This window comes from Scylla paramamosain, chromosome 15 (genome assembly GCF_035594125.1).
Source record: "Scylla paramamosain isolate STU-SP2022 chromosome 15, ASM3559412v1, whole genome shotgun sequence".
Classification (NCBI taxonomy): Eukaryota; Metazoa; Arthropoda; class Malacostraca; order Decapoda; family Portunidae; genus Scylla; species Scylla paramamosain.
This window is the reverse complement of record NC_087165.1, coordinates 13,760,893-13,781,011: the sequence shown is the minus strand read 5'-3', so window position 1 is coordinate 13,781,011 and position 20,119 is coordinate 13,760,893. Positions and strand designations below refer to the sequence as shown.

Below are 20,119 nucleotides of genomic sequence, written 5' to 3'. Positions count from 1 at the left end.
CTCTCTCTCTCTCTCTCTCTCTCTCTCTCTCTCTCTCTCTCTCTCTCTCTCTCTCCTCCCCCCACCTTACCCTCCAACCTCCTTACCCTCCACACGCACAACACCTCACCAATCTTCCCTCACCTCTCACCGCAGACGTTCATGCTTCGCTGTCTGGTTGGGAACGACCTGACGGCGCTGCTGGGAATGCTGGTACAGATGCACGTCAGCCTCTACGTCGAGAATCTCAACGAGAAATGGCTATGTGCGTCGAGGGTTGTGTTCCGCGCCTTTGGGCTGGGGTCTGGCTGCGTGGCGCTCGTGATGGCCGTAGAGCGCTGGCTGGCCCTCACGCATCCTTTCATCTATCCGAGAGTGAGATGTTTGAGTGTTTTTTGTTTTTATATGTTTGTTTATAGTACGCGCTCTCTGGTCTCTCTCTCTCTCTCTCTCTCTCTCTCTCTCTCTCTCTCTCTCTCTCTCTCTCTCTCTCTCTCTCTCTCTCCTGTGGTCATCATAATGTAATTTCTTCAAAGCAGGAAGCGTTTTGAAATAAATTCAGTGATAGAATAATAGAATGGGTAACTTAGATTAAGAGCAAATGATATCGGTAAGAGCTGCTTTCATCATTTATTTGTTTTCTACAGGAAGCCAGGAGCACTTTAGTGATACACTGTCGTGACCGAGGTATTGCACCGATTTTATAACGTATTCCATGTTATGGTGCCTGCTTTTTTTTTTATTCTTGTTTCATCCTTCTTTCTTCTTTCTTCTTACTTTTTTTTTTCGTTTCTTATATACCTTGTTTTCTTGTTCCGTCTTTATGAAATGTATTTAAGGTAATGTTACTACAACTCTTTCGTACTTTTGCACACATCGTTTCTCATTTACCTTCCTTCCTTGCTCTGTCTTTATTTAATGTAGTGCTCAATGTACGATTACCACAACTCTCTTACTTTTGTTTTCCTTACTTTTTATTTACGTCCTATTCCTCTCCCGCCTTTATTTAATGCAGTATTCAATATAGGGAGTTACCAAAAACTCTTTCTTGTTCTTTCTTTTTCATTTTTTTTTTTTTTTTACCTTGTTTTCCTGTTTCGTCTTTGTATAATGCATTACTCATTAAAGGGTTACCACAACTCTTTCTTCCTCCACTCACTTTAGTTTTCCTGTCTCCCCAGCACGTGACGCACTCGGTGATACGCCGCACCATCCTCATCCTGTGGGTGGTGACGCTGATGCTGGTGTGCGGCCCCTTCCTCGGCTTTGGTCTGTGGTACGATGAGAGCCTGACGCCCCACTGTGTACGTTACCGTTTCGGCACTGAGCTGGTGGACCGCGTGTACGCCTACGTCATCTTTGCTTACGGTACGGCGCTACGGAACCTTCTCATCTTTCTTTGTCTATTTGGTGCACAGTGATAGGGATATGTTACGATGACGCTTTTAAGCCTGTCTTCGTCTCTTCCTGTCTGTTTCATGCCCAATACATATCGTGCATTGGACATAATGTGATTACGCTTTTGAGAATGTTTTTTATCCTTTTTCTCTACCATTTCGTTTATTTTCTCTATTTTTCTCTTTTTTTTTTTTTTTTTGTCTTTTATTTACGAAAATTTGTGAGGAGATAAAAAAAAGAAAGTCTCTCCGGCTGCTGGCCTCTTCCCCAAAAAAGTATAGCATAAAAGGGTTCCAATAGGATTAGCCAATTTAATCTAATTCCTCATGTGACTTGATACTTCTCTCGTGCAATTGTTTACATCATAAGATGGGAAATAGAAGCATGCGTGCACATTACACATGAAGTTGCAGAGACAATATGTTTTCCTTAATGTATGTATTTCCTTTTTTTTCTCTCTCTCTCTCTCTCTTTTCTTTTTCTTCCTTTTATGTGTTTTTTTTTATTTTTTATTCAAGGCAGCACATATGACTATTGTTTTCTTAGCTATATTATTTTCCTTTTTTCTCTTTTTTTTTCCTGATATTACTACCCGATGTGCAATGAAAAGGTACTCCACACAACAGCAAACAGTACAATATTTCTCTGCACAGTGGCAATAAATAATGACAATATCAAAGTAGCAATAACGTGGTCTCTAATATTAGCCACTACATTTTTTACTTCAATTAAACGTGCCAATAAATCACACGTAAATTCAATTATTTATAACAATAACCTTTGTACTCTCAGCGATAGCATTACCTCTAGTACTTCCAGCTGTTTCTCAAATTACCGCTTGTGAATTCATCATCTCCGGTATTAGCACTTTTACCTTAAGCAATTTAAATATTGGCACGTGTACTTCCACTGGCTGCTGATATTGGTCCTGGATTTGACAGTATGCTGGTAATTGGTGCATTAATGACCACTGGAGCACTAATTGCCTTTTAAAGACGCTCTATTTCTCTCACTCTTTCCCCGGCACAAGTGAGTTGTCATCAAAGGAACACAACATAATATTCATTGAAGTTAGGTAAGGAAGAATAGATAATGGTACTTCAGATAATGATATTTCAGAAAATGTACTGTAGTGTTTGTGAAAGATTTGCCTCCCACACTGTTGATATAACTAAAACATTCCTTCTATTAATTGATGTCATTTCGTTATCTTTTATTTACTCTTGATTCTGGCCATTCTTCATTAAGAAAACAAAAACGTGTAGAATAAAAAAGACATCTTTGTTTAGTGAGGATTTGTTATTTTTCATCATCATTTTTAAGATCTTTGTCTGTTCTGTATCTTGATAAATAAAGGAAATATAATAGTCACCCTTAAATCTCTACGTTTTTTGTACAGTTTTCTTTTACTTTTTCAAATTTTAGCCAGTTTCCTTATACACATAAATCAAGTGAAGAGGTTCTTCTCCCTCGTGGATTGATGTTTTTTTCGTAGATTTGACTTTGAGATTAATTTTTCACGCAACCATAAAATACAGAAATGAAACTATAAAACACACACGAAGCCTTCACCACCAAACACCACAACACCACAAACAGCATAGAAAACGTTTACCTCCTGTCTGCACTAGCATAAGATAACGCGTGCGCTATATAAATATCATGCATTGATTGTTACACCCACCACACTAATCATTCCTTCTGTTATACATCCACCACACTAATCATTCTTTCTGTTATGTCTCCACACTCGTAAGATCATTGAACCCATCGCATATTTCGAATTTATAATATCTTGACTGTTTCTTATTGCGTCTTCGATTTTGATGTATCAGTGATGTATGTTTTGATGTATTGATATTAACTCTTTTCATATTAAAGTGAGAATTTTTAGTCCAATATTCTGCATGAATCAAATAACTAAAATATGATAGAAGAGACGAAAATACGACCCAATCTCCTTTTTGGACGCGGCCTGCAGTGGTTTAACAGATTTGTCTATGTCGGTATGTAATCACATTTTCTCATATTAAAGTGGAAATTTTCAACACACTATTCTGACTCTTGTATGAATCAAATAACTAAAATATGACAGACGCAAAGAATGTACGACACAATTTTCCCCTTTTGACGCAGCCTGCAGTCGTTTAACAATTATTCCCTCACATGCAGGCAAGCTTTGTACTTCCTCGCAGTTGTAAACAAAGGAAAACGAATATTGCATCCAGCACTACTCTAAATCTTTTCCTGTTCTTCTCACCTGTGTAGGAGTTTCATACCAAGACTCTTCAAAAACCAATATGTACTCGTAACTCTTCAGGTAGGCCTCTTCTGACCTTCCTCCTTCCTTCTCCTCCTCCACAGACAAACCTCCCTTGACCTCCCTCCCTCCTCCATCCCCTCCTCCTCTGACCTCCCTCCACCCCCTCCTCCTCCTCCTCCACAGACAAGCCTTTTCTGATCTCTTTCCTCCTCATCCTCCTCCTCCTCCTCGTCCTCCTCCTCCTCCTCCTCCTCCTCCTCGTCCTCCTCCTCCTCCTCCTCCTCCTCCTCCACAGAGAAGCCTCTTCTGATCTTCGTCCTTCTCCTCTAACCTCATCCCCTCCTTTCTCCTCCTGCACAGACAAGCCCCTTATGATGCCCTCCTCCTCCTCATCCTCCTCCTCCTCCTCCTCCTCCTCCTCCTCCTCCCCCTCCTCCTCCTCCACAGAGAAGCCTCTTCTGATCTTCGTCCTTCTCCTCTAACCTCATCCCCTCCTTTCTCCTCCTGCACAGACAAGCCCCTTATGATGTCCTCCTCCTCCTCCTCCGCAGCTAAGCCTCTCCTGACCTCCTGTGTCTCTCCCCCTCCCCCAGGTATGGTGATGTGCGCTGTGATCGTGTGTTGCAACCTGTCCGTCATCCGCGTGCTGTGTCGCATGAGGGAACGCCTACTTCCCCGCCGCCACTCCCGCGCCTCCTGCCGCAGCGCTACGTCCACCTCAGGAGACACAGCCGTCAATCTGGCCACCCCCGAGGAGCTGTCCTTCGCCCGCCTCATGGCCATCCTCTCCATCACCTTCGTCGCCTGCTGGGTGCCGCAGCTGGTGTGTGTTGTGTTGTATTTGTTGTCTGTGTGTGTGTGTGTGTGTGTGTGTGTGTGTGTGTGTGTGTGTGTGTTTGTCTTCCTCGTTTATTTGTCCCTCTTTTCTATATTTGTCTTTCCATTCTTCCTTCCTCTCTCTCTCTCTCTCTCTCTCTCTCTCTCTCTCTCTCTCTCTCTCTCTCCCCGTTCACCAGCGGAGATATTACATTCTGGTTTCCGGGAGGTTTACCAAACGTGATTTTGTTGGCTGCTAGAAATACCTTCAGTTAATAGTATCTGGTGACGAGACGTAACATTGTGTCTATAAACCCTGAACGCTACAACATCGAATAACTTTTTTTTTTTATTTTTCGGTACTGTCGTTGAATAAAGTAAATTACATACCAGAACTTGGATGTCACAAGAATCAGTTTACTAGAGAATTTACTGAATAGATGATATGCCAAAGTAAGGTGGTACAAACTAATACCTACCTTTCATCTATGTTCATTAAAAAAAAAAAAAAAAAGTTTCACATCTATACGTTTCTCTCGCTTCAACAAAAGTTATTTTCGTCATTTCACACACTTAGCTCTCTCCACCTACAACTCTGCCTCACAGTAACTACCCTCCCGTGGCCTTTATTTTAACCTATATTTCTTCATCAGGGACTGTAGCGCCCCTTTCTTCATCACATCTTATTGCCTCTCGCACCACGGTTTGTCCTTCCCCTCGCCATATTAACACATATGCATTCTAGTTTCCTCTGTCAGTACATATGATTCCCCACAAACGCAGGAGGGTTCTGGTTCTCTTTACAAGCACGTGTGTGTCCTTTCTCTCGCCTCACATCATGTTCCCTTTCATCATTGCTTTTATTTCTAACTAGCGGTCTTCTGATTTACCATTCATTGCTTGTCCATGTAACTGACTACTGAATATTAACTTACTGATATAAGGATTGAAATTAGATATATTTCAGTGCGTCCAATATGTTAGACAGTTCATTACCAAATATGTAGTGTTGATAATGTCTTAATCGTATTCCTCCTCTTCCTCTTCCTCCTCCTCCTGTTATTTATTTATTTTTTTCGGTCAGCTTCGAATGGAGGAATGAGTGGGTGGGGAGGAGCCTTCTTCTATACTATCCACTCATTAACAGTGAAGAATAGTTACCCAAACAGCCTTGTAAGGACTTCAGGGTCTGTTGTTGTTTGGAGTTCCTTTGTATTCCTTTGTATTCGTTTCAGTTTTCATTTTATTTTATTTATTTACCTATTTTTTTTTTTTTATCTGTATATTTTTCCATATCTGCTGACGCCTTCCTCTCTTCCAGATGACCATTATAGCAGGACAAATTGTCGGTAACAAGCCAGAGTACAAGAACTTCTACAGGATTCCCGATATCTTCATTCTCCTCAACTTCTGCCTCGACCCGTGAGTATTCTCTCTCTCTCTCTCTCTCTCTCTCTCTCTCTCTCTCTCTCTCTCTCTCTCTCTCTCTCTCTCTCTCTCTCTCTCTCAAGGTTTTCTAGGGACCTAATTAATATCCAAGCGTGTCTGGAAACTCCAGTTGGAAACTTCAAAGGGTTTTGCAATTTTTTCAATCTCCTTTTCCTTTCAGGTAGTGAAAAGGGAAAGAGTGCATGAAAATGACACTTTTTTTTGTCATTTTTTGTCTATAATGCATAACCTCATTATACGGCAATACCAGACATTTTATTTCCTCTTCTACCTCCTCCTCCTCCTCCCCCTCCTCCTCCTCCTCCTCCTCCTCCTCCTCCTCCTCCTCCTCCTCCTCCTCCTCCTCCTCTTCCTCCTCCTCCTCCTCCTCCTCCTCGCCTTACCAAACAGCCTTGCAAGGACTAAAAGGTCTGTTGCTGTTTGGCTTTCCTTTGTATTCCTTTGTATTCCTTCTCTGTTCTGCGTTACACAAGATATGCTACTTGACAACCTGGCGACCGTGAATACAGTTGTTATCACCTTGTTAACGATTACCAACATTCCTCCTCCTCCTCCTCCTCCTCCTCCTCCTCCTCCTCTACCTTATATTCCTCTTCATTTTCTTCTACTTCTTCTTTTCCCTCACTTATCTAGTCATTAATTCGAATCTCTTTGTCTACCTTCTTTATGGCCTTTGATGACCCTCTGACAGTATAAATAGCGTAGGACGAGGTGACAATTGGGTGTGGCTGATCGAGGACCTTTGAAACTGATAGGAACGAACAGAGCAGGGCGGGAGGACTGGACATGTGACAGGACACGGGGCAGGGCAGGGAGGAAAGGGGACGATGCACAAAGGTACTGGACGGAATGGCGAAGGAGGTGATAAGGCGAGTTGAGAGAGGAACAAGGAGAGGAATAGGAAGAGTTGTGAATGAGATGAGGCGAACAGAAACACAAAGGAATATATTGAATATCTAGAATAGACTGACTGAGGGGCGAGGATGGTGATTAAGCCTCTGAGCATCCGGCATATGGTGAACTCCTGCACGCCTCCAATTAGACGCAGCACAACCTTCCTCAAATTGCAGTAAACATGGTTCCAGCTATACGCATGATGATAAAGGTGCTTTCTCAACGTTATGTTTACCTGGTGTCTGTTCCTCACTGTTTAGTGGCTGGGGAAATTGATATAAAGTTGTTTTTTTCAACGTTAAGTTCAAATGGTGTCTATTTCATATTGTTTACTGGGGAAATTTAAATAAAGCTGTTTTCTCAACGTGAAGCTCAAATGGTGACTATTTATCATTGTTTAGTAGCTGGGGAGATTGAAATAAAGCCGTGTTTTCGACGTCAAGTTCAAGGGATGTTTGTTTTCTTGTTGTTTAGGGGATGAGGAGACTGAATGTTTATTGACTGATCGTGTAAAGCTGATTTTACGTACAATGACACCATGAAACATTCTCCTCAAATTCTCTCCAGTAAACTTGGTATTGTTAGTATTTGCGTGGTCTTACGTTGGAAGAATATTGTTGTTTCATCGTTAAAGTCTTTCACTGAAACGTTTTTTCCAAAACTTTTATCTTAATTGATGTCGCATATCATCATCTATCTGGTCTTGTGTTGGGAAGATATTGCTTTTATGATGTACGTGACATGAGGAAGGATTGAAATAGAGCAGGTTAACAAGAGTAATGAGGAAAAACTGGCACGTCAGCATTCTGGGTAATTAGGACAAATTAGAAAATAATGAACTGTTCCATAATGAATTATTGATATGTCTACTTCACACACATTCAGGACGCATGAGTTGAAAATTTATTATTCAGTCACAGTAATTATGATTCTGATTTGTTTAATTTATCTAATATCACATTTCTCAGACGATGCAGCACCACTACGATTAACATATAATGTTAATAAGTCTATACACATACTGATCATGCGTGTAAGCCAATGAGAAGAAACCTTGGTGGGAGATATTTCAGTGCGATTTATTTTAAAATAAACTCGAAGCGACCAGTGGCCCTCATCCAAGTACTATCAATATAAACCGATATATGTTTTGGATATATGAAAATTAGATGAAAAAATTGTTCCAAGATATTTTACAATGCAACATTTCCCAGTTTACTATTTTATCAGTGTTAGCTTCTACACATTCTGATAATAAGAAAAGTCAGAAAAAAGAAAACTTGACATAAGATATGTATGTATTTCACGGTGCAGTTTAATTCCACACAACACAAAACGCTCAGAGTCTTTGCCTGTGTCGAAGAGGAATCTGAGGGGTTTAGATATCGCAAGTAACGGAAATTGTGTTGACTTCATATTTCGAATGTTTAATATGTTCGACGCAACGAGAGAAAAAAAAAAAAAAAACAAGAGAAAAAAGGGGGTAGGTACGAAAACAGAATATGAAGATAAATTGATGAGGGGTTGCAAGACAAAGAGGAAAGAAAAGGACAAAAAGTTTAAGGAGGAAGAAAACACCAGTAATGTGTTTTTTCGTACTTAGCTGCGCCGCCATACCCGATCCTTGTGTGTGTAAGTGTGTGTGCGTTTGTTAAAGGTGCACATACACGTAATTGGTAGAAATATGTATAGGATAAGAATGGTGATACAGAGAAGTGAACCCAGAACAAGATCATCTCAAATGCATTCATAAAACCCGTCACGCAAAACGCGATACCCAAGCCCGTATTATGAAACGCTCCTGGTCTTTCACAGGGACTCTTCTTAAAGGCCGCAAATATTATAAGTCGGGATTTCATAACTATTTCTCTAGTTGAATAAAAGAATCATTGTTGAATAATCAAGTTCTCATGGGTGTTGCTTTCTAGTTGATACTGCAGAATCGTTATCAGACTACTATTAGAATCATGAGGACCTTGAAAACAACGAAACCTTCCACTGAAACCTTTCACATTTAATCAAGATGACACGCGGAAATGTTTGAGAATGTGGCGAGTCACACGTTTAAAATGACTCACACTCACAAACTCATGACTAACAAAATTTGTTTTAATGATTTATATGAGATAATTAATAATACTAACTAATAAAAACTTTGCCCGAGACAGACAAATAACAGATGGACAAGAAATGCATCACTGGCGACGTATGAAAGAAATGCATATTTATTAATGATATGAAACTATAACTTACTCAGATAAACCAATAGCATATTGTGATAGGTGAATAGATACATGAATATGTAAGCGCATGACTGAATACATATATAGGTTAATACACACGTACATTAATCCCATATGTAAAAGGATCACAATCAAGAAATTAATATTTTAAAAGCAATCATATTATACATGATCTTAAAAGTGAAACAACCATATACAAATATAAATAATAAGCTAATAGTGAATCATAAAAATCCGTGTTTAAAAAAATTAAAGAGAAAAATGTATAATCTTTGACAGTAAGAATAAACATAAGGAGGGATAAAGAATACATTTATAATGTTGACTAAGCTTTATTTTGCTTTTAAGGTGAACGGTGAAGGACAAGCTGGTTCTTGTGTTTGTGATAAGTAATTTAAAGATCCATAAAATAGATAATGGGAAAAAGCAACGTGTGAGTGTGTGTGTGTGTGTGTGTGTGTGTGTGTGTGTGTGTGTGTGTGCTCTTTAAGCTTTACCTTTACCAGTACTTGTTTCTTATGTTTTATCCAGAAATCAATTGGATACGTGGCAGCATACAAACATTACATCAATTATACATAACACTAGCAAGAAATATATAATCGTGGAAAAAAAAAATCATCAAAAAGCAAAAAACGCGTTCATGAATATTAAATAAGTGCAAATATAAGTTAAAAACGTAAGTAAAAAGAAAAAGTAAAAAAAAAAAAAACTAGCCGGTAAGTCAGTAAGTGTTCCCTGGCAGCTATTGTAGTGTATTAAAACAATTATGTGTGCCAAGCGAGTTTCTATTGTTGTTTTTTGTGTATCTGTATTCGTGTTGCTCATTTGTTACGCCTGTAATGTTTGGATGCTTTATATTTTTAATGTGTTTGTTTAATTACGTATTGTTTTCTTTAGAGAAGTTAATTACACAGCGTTCCTTTTTGTTTCCTTGTTGTTATTATGTGTGTGTGTGTGTGTGTGTGTGTGAGAGAGAGAGAGAGAGAGAGAGAGAGAGAGAGAGAGAGAGAGAGAGAGAGAGAGAGAGAGAGAGAGAGAGAGGGAGGGAGAAAAAATGAATGAATGAATAAAGAAATAAATTAATTGAATAAATTCAAATAAAATAAAAGATAAAAGAATAGACAGACAAAAATATATTCAGACACAATACTATTCCATTCATATTTAACCACCACGACCACCACCACCACCACCACCACCACCAGTATTAACACCTGTTCCTCCTCTTCCAGGTGTATGTACGTGCTGTTCCGCCGCAATAGACGTTACGGCAGAAAGCACCTGAGGAAGCTGGTTACCTACTTATGTCCTCACCTGCACAGCTCACCTAGTCGAGGTATTCTGACCGACTCCCTCCGCTCCTCCTCGCACACCTCACAGAGTAACAATGGTAGGGCAGTGATGGAAGAGTTCGATAGCTGATAACAGCGCCGTAGCCAGTTACTTCCCTTCACTGTCACCTCGCTCTCTTCCTCCTCTATTTAGTGGCACCATTAGCAGTTGACCTTCCCACTTCATTTCTTGTAGTTGTTGATATTTCTTCTAGTTCTGATCCTTCCTGTTTTTTTTTTTTCTTTCTTTCTTACTATCCTTCTTCCTTCTTAATTGGCTTATTCTCGCCTTTACTTTTCTTTTGTCTCTTCCTTCCGTTCGTTCCTTTATTCTTTCCTGTCATTACTTCTTCCCCACCCTCTATTTTTTTTTTTTTTGTCATATTTAATCCTCTCTCTCTCTCTCTCTCTCTCTCTCTCTCTCTCTCTCTCTCTCTCTCTCTCTCTCTCTCTCTCTCTCTCTCTCTCTCTCTCTCTCTCTCTCTCTCTCTCGTAATTCTTGGCTTTATAGGCAGATTTATTTACTTAAATAAATATTCTGTAGAATTTTAGTAACAGTACTCGTACATCGTCATTTTATATTATCTAAGGTTTGTATTTAGTTCACACACACACACACACACACACACACACACACACACACACACACACGCACACACACACACACACACACACACACACACACACACACACACACACACTCACCAAAAGTTGCCTTCGTCTCTCTCTCTCTCTCTCTCTCTCTCTCTCTCTCTCTCTCTCTCTCTCTCTCTCTCTCTCTCTCTCTCTCTCTCTCTCTCTCTCTCTTTCATCCACCAAACGGGGAATATACCAAACATATTGTCTTGTCTAAGCTGGAAGGTGAGTGTCTGGTCTTACTAACTATGTAAGGTTCGCTGCAGGATGAGCAGCCCGCCTCGTGTGTGCCCCGCGCCCGGCTGTTCGTACCAGCGTGAGGGGAAAATACGTGCATGGTCTTGCTCGGCGCGCCACAAATCACTGTGAAGGAGATAAATATCTGCGCCCGTTGAGGGAACAGAAGTTGAGAATAATTTTTCAGGATTTTCTTTGTACATTTTATTTTTAGAGTTACATGCACAAGAACAGCTACCCACAAAACCTTATTTTGATATTTTATTTTGAGACATTTCCATTCTAATATATTTATTTAAAATTTGTGCTTAAGTAAAAATTATACATTGATAACAGAGTAATGATAATTTTGTGTAATCTGGCTGAAATTACTTTATATGCAATGGTCACAAAATGAATATTACGAATATTCGACTTTACTCAGTTTACATGTGTGGGAGACTCATCAGTCCAGGTCACGTAACTCCCGGGCGGGGCATTCACTCGGTGGTGTACGCAGCTAAGGTTTTGCTTTTGGTGATATCACGCTTCTCACGCAAGCGTGGCGCCTTCACCGCGCGCTCTTGCACAATGCTTGGTTACCGCACTGTTGGCTGATTAAGGTATTGTGTGCTATTTATTGCCAAACAACAATGGTAGCTCACTACATGCTAAGCCCAGAGGAGGATAGGGTTCTCTCTCTCTCTCTCTCTCTCTCTCTCTCTCTCTCTCTCTCTCTCTCTCTCTCTCTCTCTCTCTCTCTCTCTCTCTCTCTCTCTCTCTCTCTCTCAAAATCGTCAGTAGCAAATGGTTATGTGTTACTCCTTCAGTTGATCTCATTCACTTTTCACCCTTCTCCATTTTATTACTACGACTAACCGCCTGCTGAGTTTCCTTTTGTGTGCGTCCCGGCGAGGGGTTGAGCAGGACGGGCTGGATGTGCTCGCTGCCAGGTCATATCCCCACGTCACGGCTCTTTTCAGACCACACTGCCAATAATAATAGGAATAGCAATCTAGTCATTATAATGTCTTACATAACCAGAATTAGATGAAAAAATTGAATTGTAATGGTAGGAAAATCATTTGATTGTTTCGCTTAAAGACTGGGGAAATTTTGTGTGAGAGTGACATTCCAAATTAATTTTACAGTGTCTATAGGAAGACAGAGAAACTAGGTAGATTATGTTTTCATGTGTTTTCCCACAAACTACCAGTCCTCATCTTCCTTCCTCATTCCCTCTCTGCCTTCTGTATTGCTTACTTCTTTCCTTACCGACAGGTCTTCTGCCAGCTGTCTCATTCCGCACACTAACTATTAATCGTCTCCAGCCACTCTGTCTTCCGTTAGACGCTGTATGTATATTGAAACGTGATGTTTTGTCTGCTGCAGGCCCAGCCAAGGGTAGGGGCTACACCCAGCGAGATATGCCTCTAATTATGAAGGTAGCGACCACCTTCCTCTCGTTGTCCTTGTGTGAGCTGTGATGTTTGTGTCGGTGGCTCTTCCCCCTCCTCACCTCACCACTTCCCCTCCCTCCTGCTTCCTTAGTCCCCCAGGTGACACCCACACCCTATGACCTGCATCCCTTAAATTCTGCATCATCTTCATTTTCATCACTGACATTATTTTAACCATTCATGACCCTATATGTGTCACCTATTCATCATTTCCTTTCATAACCTCGCTGATGTGTTCCTAACCACGACGTAGAAGAATGGTGAAGCGACAACTAACCTTCAGATTCCGATAAGCTGAATAAATCACACCTTTTAGGTAATGGCATGTAAGCGCGCGCCCACACACTCACACACACACACACACACACACACACACACACACACACACACACACACACACACACACACACACACACACACACACACACACACAAGGGGCGGGGGTGATGGCTGGCTGTTCCGTGCCTGGCTTACATCACGAAACCCTCTCTTGTGTTTGAAAGCCTTCTACATACATCACACATTTAAAATTTCGTTGTTTCGAAATGTATGTTTTCAGGTCGATAATACTGAAAATTATTATTATTATTATTATTATTATTATTATTATTATTATTATTATTATTATTATTATTATTGTTAATATTATATTATTATCCTCATCATTTTCATCATCATTATTATCATCATCATCATTAATAGTAGTAATATTAGTAGTAGTACTACTAGTAGTAGTAGTAGTAGTAGTAGTAGTAGTAGCAGTAGTAGTAATATCATCATCATCATCCTCATCATCATCATCACCATCATCATCATCAGTCTTGACTGTCAAATGTCTCCTTTGAAGTACTCATTTTTTGTTTCCCGTAGCTCTTCAGTAATTTCCTGTCTGTAATTATTCCAAACCAGAAGTAGACAAGTGTAATGTCATATCTTTGTATAGCTCTTACGTATGGTGCTCCTGTTCTGTCATTGTGTACACTTACAATCATACCTCAGGATGTTTAGGGACACTCGTCCCACCGCGGAATGGAGCTAGGGAATAATCTTCGGGGGACGTGTCAGCCACCACCACGTTGTCGGTGAACACAACTACAAGACTCTTCACGACACATAGTGACTTCTAACAAATTTCCAAATTTATTGTGCTGTCTTACTGACGCCAGTGACGCGTTGTCTTGTCTGTGTTGTGCTATGTGTGTATTAGAGTTTGCTGCATCTGACATACAGCAGTGGATGTGATTCAGGCCTTGTGTGTGTGTATGTGTGTGTGTGTGTGTGTGTGTGTGTGTGTGTGTGTGTGTGTGTGTGTGTGTGTGTGTGTGTGTGTGTGTGTGTTGCACTGAATCCTGACGTGGTGGGGGCTGACTCGTCCGCCTGGAGAAGCAAGTCTGCCTGCATGCTGCTCTCATTGTTTAAATGTTAACGTACTGAAATTACTTCAAGTACTTACCATTGTGTCTTTCCCACGGCAGGAGAGTTCATCGGCAGGCTCACGGTATCCTCCAACACTTCCGCAAACGAGGAGCATATTTCTCAGCAGCTCCTGCGCATCCCCACCGGCCAGTCCAAGCTATCTGCAGTCAACGAAGAGAACCCCCTGTCAGAGGTCGATGATAAAAAGCAAGATCGATACTAAGTATTCAGACAGCTGGATGCTCCTCAGGACCCAGAGTGAAGAAGCAGCTGAGCGGGAGTTGTTGAGGCAAGAGGAGCCACTGAATGTTGTAATCCACGCAGGAGGTGATGGTCTCGGGAACACGTACGTCACCTTCTCCAAGCCTGGAAGCTTTGATAGTGCTTGTAACGGGGATGTCACTGCCACGAAAACTAAGCGTTGGTCATTTTGTTATGGAGACACGTTAGATGTAATTCCTAAGGTGATACGAAGCACAGCCTCGCGGGACGACATTCATCTCCTGGGGTCTCGGTGCAGCAGGGCAAGGAGACCAGCGTGGATGAAGAGCGACGACCTCAGGAGATAGAGCCGGCTGTCTCTGCCACATGTTGCACAAAATACCTTTGTAAACATGTGTGTCCAAACTGTTCACGGTGCTCTGGGTATTTAGTCCTTTAAACGAGACAGAGACTGCGAACCACCAAATGTACAAGTAGTGGGTGGGGGGAGGGGGCAGTGGTTCGAGACTCAGTCAGAAATTGGGGAATAAAAAGAGCATTAAGTTTAAAGCATTCCTGTCGAGGCATTACGTGTAGTGAAGCAGGAGCAGCGGGCTCTGCGTCAGGCAGAAACAATTCTAACATAAGGAAACAACTATAACTAAGTAGCTTTAGTCAGTCAGTCAGTCTCTCTCTCTCTCTCTCTCTCTCTCTCTCTCTCTCTCTCTCTCTCTCTCTCTCTCTCTCTCTCTCTCTCTCTCTGAAATGTGTACCTGGACAGTGCTCACTGCGCACCCAGTGGGCACGCTAGCGGTAGTCAGTGTGTCGATGTGCAGTATGAGTAGTGCGTACACTTTGGTGCCATGGAGGAAACTCCCTCAATTTATTATTTTACTAGTCTAGCCACCTCAGAGTGGAGTAGGACGGAGCGGAGTGGATTTCTTTCACCCTCTAACTTTTGACCCTCTCCACCCCGCCTTCTCAGAAAAGAGTAACACGCTTGATTACGTTATTCACTCAATTGCCTTTCGTTCACAAAACTCACGCCACACACCTGAAAAACACCACCACCACATCTTACATTACACACTTCTCTTCACCAGTCTCCATCTCTCACTCATCCAGTCCCGCGCCTCTGCAGCACCACTGTGCGCCCCAAACCACACTCACTTTCATCACGCACACACACCACACATCCTCCTCACACTCATCGAACACTACCACTTTTTCAGCATGCTTATTCACGCTAGTCCCCCTTCCAGCCAACTTCCTCCCGACCTTTACTTGAGGTTCGGAAACATAAAGGAAGCTCATTATCGCGATGGTATACAGCGGGTTTCTCAACTCTGTCCTCGATAAGTTTTATTTTCCTTATATTTCAAAGTTGCCTCATAACAAGACTTACTACCTCAGGCTGGGAGGCGGACTGGCTCTTCTGACTCTAAGAGATTCATACATTAAAGACTACAATTCAGTTACTGTCTTGCGGTCACGGCATTTCCAGGAATCGGTCAAAAGGAAACATATCAAATTTCCTACAAGCAATTTAAAGATAGGAAAGTCAATGGCCTGAGGAGCCACACGTAGATAACTATGAAACTATTTGTAAATGGTGGCTTCAGTTTATCCTTATTGCATTTTTGTCTGCTTGAAGATGAGAAATTTGATCGTGTTTCACTTAAGTGCACAAGGTTAATTCACTACGGAGATTTTTTTTTTCTATTTTTCCATGAAGGATAACGCAATTAATAGTAACAAAGGGTGGAAGCGCTAAACATCCACTGAATCTCATTTCCTGTTGTCTCTATGGCTCTCTTCACACAGCGATGCGTATTACAAGGCTCACATGTGACCATACTTTAAATTAATCCCAGTGATATTAAAGCGAAGTTGAAATGGAACTCAATATTCATTATATGTTCTGTTTCAAGGGTGGCAAGTTAGGTGATTTTTTATGCAGTACATTACTGTAAACTCAGTACGCGTATGTGTGTGTGTGTGTGTTGCATGACTATCTTTATAAAGTACAGTATTTTTAACTCAGTATAGTGTGTGTGTGTGTGTGTGTGTGTGTGTGTGTGTGTGTGTGTGTGTGTGTGTGTGTGTGTGTGTGTGTGTGTAATCAAACAATTATTATACAATACATAACACATTTTACACTTTTCTAATACAAATTCACATCCTCATGGAGGTTACACATCTTTCAGAATCATTAAAAATTGTTTCTCTCTACTTTTCCTATACATATTGAGTATTATATGTAGAGAATGGGGAGTGAAAGGCTTAAAAGTAAGTTGTTCTACCTTAACAGACCCCTCAGAATACTCCAGTGAAGATTCAGATAATGCCATGTACACTATTATGGGGTAGGCAGGATCGGCGTGAAGATAACTTTGTATATTAACATCTGAAGGGTGGACGTACATACGTAGTGTATGCGGTTTTGGATCATGGTGGTGCTTTCATTATTCTAAATTGTGTGTGTGTGTGTGTGTGTGTGTGTGTGTGTGTAAAGTCAGGTGGCAAATGAAATAATCCAAAACAAATTACACTAGCCACGACTTAATAAGTGACTATACGTTCTCCGTGAGCAGCGCAGTATCTGTTGTTTTGCTACAGCCCATATACATCATTGCAGGATACAAGTGTTTAGTAAATATGTATAGACATCAACGGGCGACCCACTCCACGCTCAACCACTGGCATTGTTTTTCAATCAATGAAGGTTAATGCGGAGTGCGAGACGTGAGGGCATGAGGGGAGAGTGCCAACACGTCAGGTGATGTGAATATATTACACCTGCCCATTATGCGTCGATGTTCACTGTCGCTCTAAGTGTTTTTATTAGTCAGCAATAGTAAGGTCGCTGTACATGTGCTCCTTTGCTGTGTATTAAAGTCATATTTTTGTCACATGGCAATTATGTACTCAATATTTTGTCATATCAGTACCGAGAGCTCAGCGTGAGGCGCCGCTCCTCGCTCACCCAACCACCAGCAGCAGCAGCAGCAGCAGGAGGTCCTCCTCAGCCAATGGTTGCCCACCGGGCGCTGCACGGGCGCACTGTACCGGGGCCGTGACCCTTGTCGTCCGTACTGCTGCAGGAGCGATAGAAGCCTTACGTTCCTGGGAAAAAAAATTGAAACTTCCTCCTCCCGCAGCTGTACGATACAGGCATTAATTGTGTGTGTGTGTGTGTGTGTGTGTGTGTGTGTGTGTGTGTGTGTGTGTGTGTGTATCTATCAATGCGGAGCTGTACAGTGGAAGGGGACCATAAATGCCGCTCCTACAACATAAGCATTGAAAGATAATAGTGGATGTTATGATATTGCTGTTCAATGTCCATAAACAAACACAAGTAATTCCGTAGCATTGATTTTACCTTAGTAAGAGTTTCTCTCTCTCTCTCTCTCTCTCTCTCTCTCTCTCTCTCTCTCTCTCTCTCTCTCTCTCTCTCTCTCTCTCTCTCTCTCTCTCTCTCTCTCTACCATCACAACCGTCGTCGTAACTACTACCACCGCCGTCGCTGCCACTTGGGTGTCATTTCTACCTAAGTAAAACGTTACCCTTCGTCTGAGTTGCTGCCTCGACCACTAATCCGAAAGTGGCTGGAAGGGATGCAGGTAAGTGGAAGGGTGCAGGTTATAGAATAAAAATTCGTAATTCCTATTCATATCTATTGTTCGGTATCATGTTTTTGTTTGAAAGAAATACCTGTTTTGATATTCTTTTCTAGTATCATCGTTGTCATCACCATCAGTATCACCATTATCATTGCCATCTCGAGACATCCTCTCCGCCCGCTCTCCCTTCCTCACCAGGGCCACAGTATTGCAGCACTGCGGACCTGGCTTAATTATTATATGTATGTAATGTTACTGTGTATTTTATATTAAGTATTCACATTTATTTTTTCAAGACATTCTCGATTTAGTTGCCGAATTTTTCGTTTTGTTATTAATGATCAAACTATATAATAAGCTAAATGTATGTTTTAAGTCAACCTCTACCTAAATATATATTATTGTCATATGTGTTACATGTTGTTTGTTTTCCCCATGTCTAGTATACTCTCCTAAGTGTTATCTTTCTCTGACACAGAAAAAGGATAATGTTAATCATATTGAATTCGTTTCTGTTTTTGAGAAGTTTGCGAAAGATTAGAAATAAAAATATTTTTTACTTAACTTTTTCTCTTGTCTTTTGTAGAAAAATGGAAATTGTTGAATCATACAAAAATTCAACTCAGGAATCAGCCAATATTTTCAATCTTTCATCCATTTTATTGGTAAACTCTGGAACTCACTGTCTGCATAGCTCCTGCCTGTGATTTGAACTCTATCAAGAGGGAGGTCTCAAGACACTTCACCATATAATCCAGGGTTTTGTTTTTTTAATGTCCTTTGTAGGGTTTAATGAGTTTTTTTTTTTTTTGTTGCCCTAGACCAGAGCCCCTCTGTATGTATATGTATAAAAAATTGTGATGAGAACTTCTAATGTACATACAGTGCTTCACATGAAGTATGGTGCACTCACAGAAAATGTTCAGTCGTCTTATCCATGTAATGTCTCAAGCCAGAAATGGAATCTCTTCATCACCCATTTCCTGACTGGAGAAGTGGATGAAAATGAAAACAATAAGGTGAATCCAGTGTCATCCACTACGTCCTTTACCATGCGTGGGTATTTTACTTAGTTGCCCAAAAGAGTGATATCATATTCTACAAAAAAATCCGTCTTTTCATAGACGTCCAACCCTTCAGGAAATAAACATTTCACGCAGGGAAGCCACAGAACGCCTGACTTCTGATCTTTCTAAAATTTCTCATTAGGACAGAGCAAACTTGGTATTGTTATATGCCTCAAAAACTTAATTCCTCCATCTATCAACTCGACATACCTTCCAGACAACTATCCCCTCTTCTTCGGTGACACTCAACTGTCCCCCTCTTCTACACTGAGCATCGTCATCGTCAGTCTGTCCTTTACTTATAATTTAAACTAGAAACTTCTCATCTTATCTCTAGCTAAAACAGCTTCTGTGAAATTAGGTGTTCTGAGACGTCTCCGCCAGTTTTTCACTCATATCACTCTTCTAGACAAGGTGGAGCCAAAGGTTTTCGTCTCATCACCTCCTCTAACTGACTGTCTTCAGCCTCTCTCTCATCGCCGCAATGTTGAATCTCTAGCTATCTTCTACCGCTATTTACATGCTAACTGCTCTTCTGATCTTGCTAACTGCATGCCTCCTCTCCTCCCGCGGCCTCGCTGCACAAGACTTTCTTCTTTCTCTCACACCTATTCTGTCCACCTCTCTAATGCAAGATTAACCAGTATTCTCAATCATTCATCCCTTTCTCTGGTAAACTTTGGAACTCCCTGCCTGCTTCTGTCTTTCCACCTTTCTATGACTTTAATTCCTTCAAGAATGAGGTTTCAAGACACTTATCCTTAATTTTTTTACTACTGCTTTGGACCCTGTTCTAGGACTAGCATCTCAGTGGGCTTTCTTTTTATTGGATTTTTGTTGCCCTTGGTCAGTGTCCCTCCTACATAAAAAAAAAAAAAAAGCGAAGAGGCTGGCCAAGGAGAGAGTGAGGGAGGGCAGTCCTGGTCAGAGGGCAGCCCATGGAGGGAGGTAGCGAGGGAAGCCCAGAACAGAGGACAGCTCAGAACAGAGGGTAGTCCAGAATAGAGGCAGTCCAGAACATAGGACAGACAGCCCAGAACAAAGGACAGTCCAGAACAGAGGGCAGCCCAGAACATAGGGTAGTCCTGAACAGAGGGTAGCCCAGAACAGAGAAGCTTAGAGGG

General features: G+C 41.2%; 1 protein-coding gene across 9 annotated transcripts in view; it reads left to right on the top strand.

Moving 5' to 3' along the window:
- LOC135107478 (prostaglandin D2 receptor-like) overlaps positions 1 to 18,344 on the top strand; it is a 158,785-nt gene extending 140,441 nt beyond the window's left edge. For 6 of the 9 annotated variants that reach the window (XM_064017370.1, XM_064017374.1, XM_064017372.1 and 3 more), the window contains 7 exons: positions 136 to 354; positions 1,161 to 1,347; positions 4,234 to 4,463; positions 5,778 to 5,878; positions 10,278 to 10,435; positions 12,621 to 12,673; positions 14,164 to 18,344. In XM_064017370.1, the coding sequence (XP_063873440.1) occupies positions 136 to 354; positions 1,161 to 1,347; positions 4,234 to 4,463; positions 5,778 to 5,878; positions 10,278 to 10,435; positions 12,621 to 12,673; positions 14,164 to 14,673 (1,458 nt within the window). In that variant the 3' untranslated portion in view covers positions 14,674 to 18,344. The remainder of the gene's footprint in view (positions 1 to 135; positions 355 to 1,160; positions 1,348 to 4,233; positions 4,464 to 5,777; positions 5,879 to 10,277; positions 10,436 to 12,620; positions 12,674 to 14,163) is intronic. The other 3 variants (XM_064017376.1, XM_064017379.1, XM_064017377.1) reach the window with 3 other exon arrangements.
- The last annotated feature ends 1,775 nt before the right edge of the window (positions 18,345 to 20,119 follow it).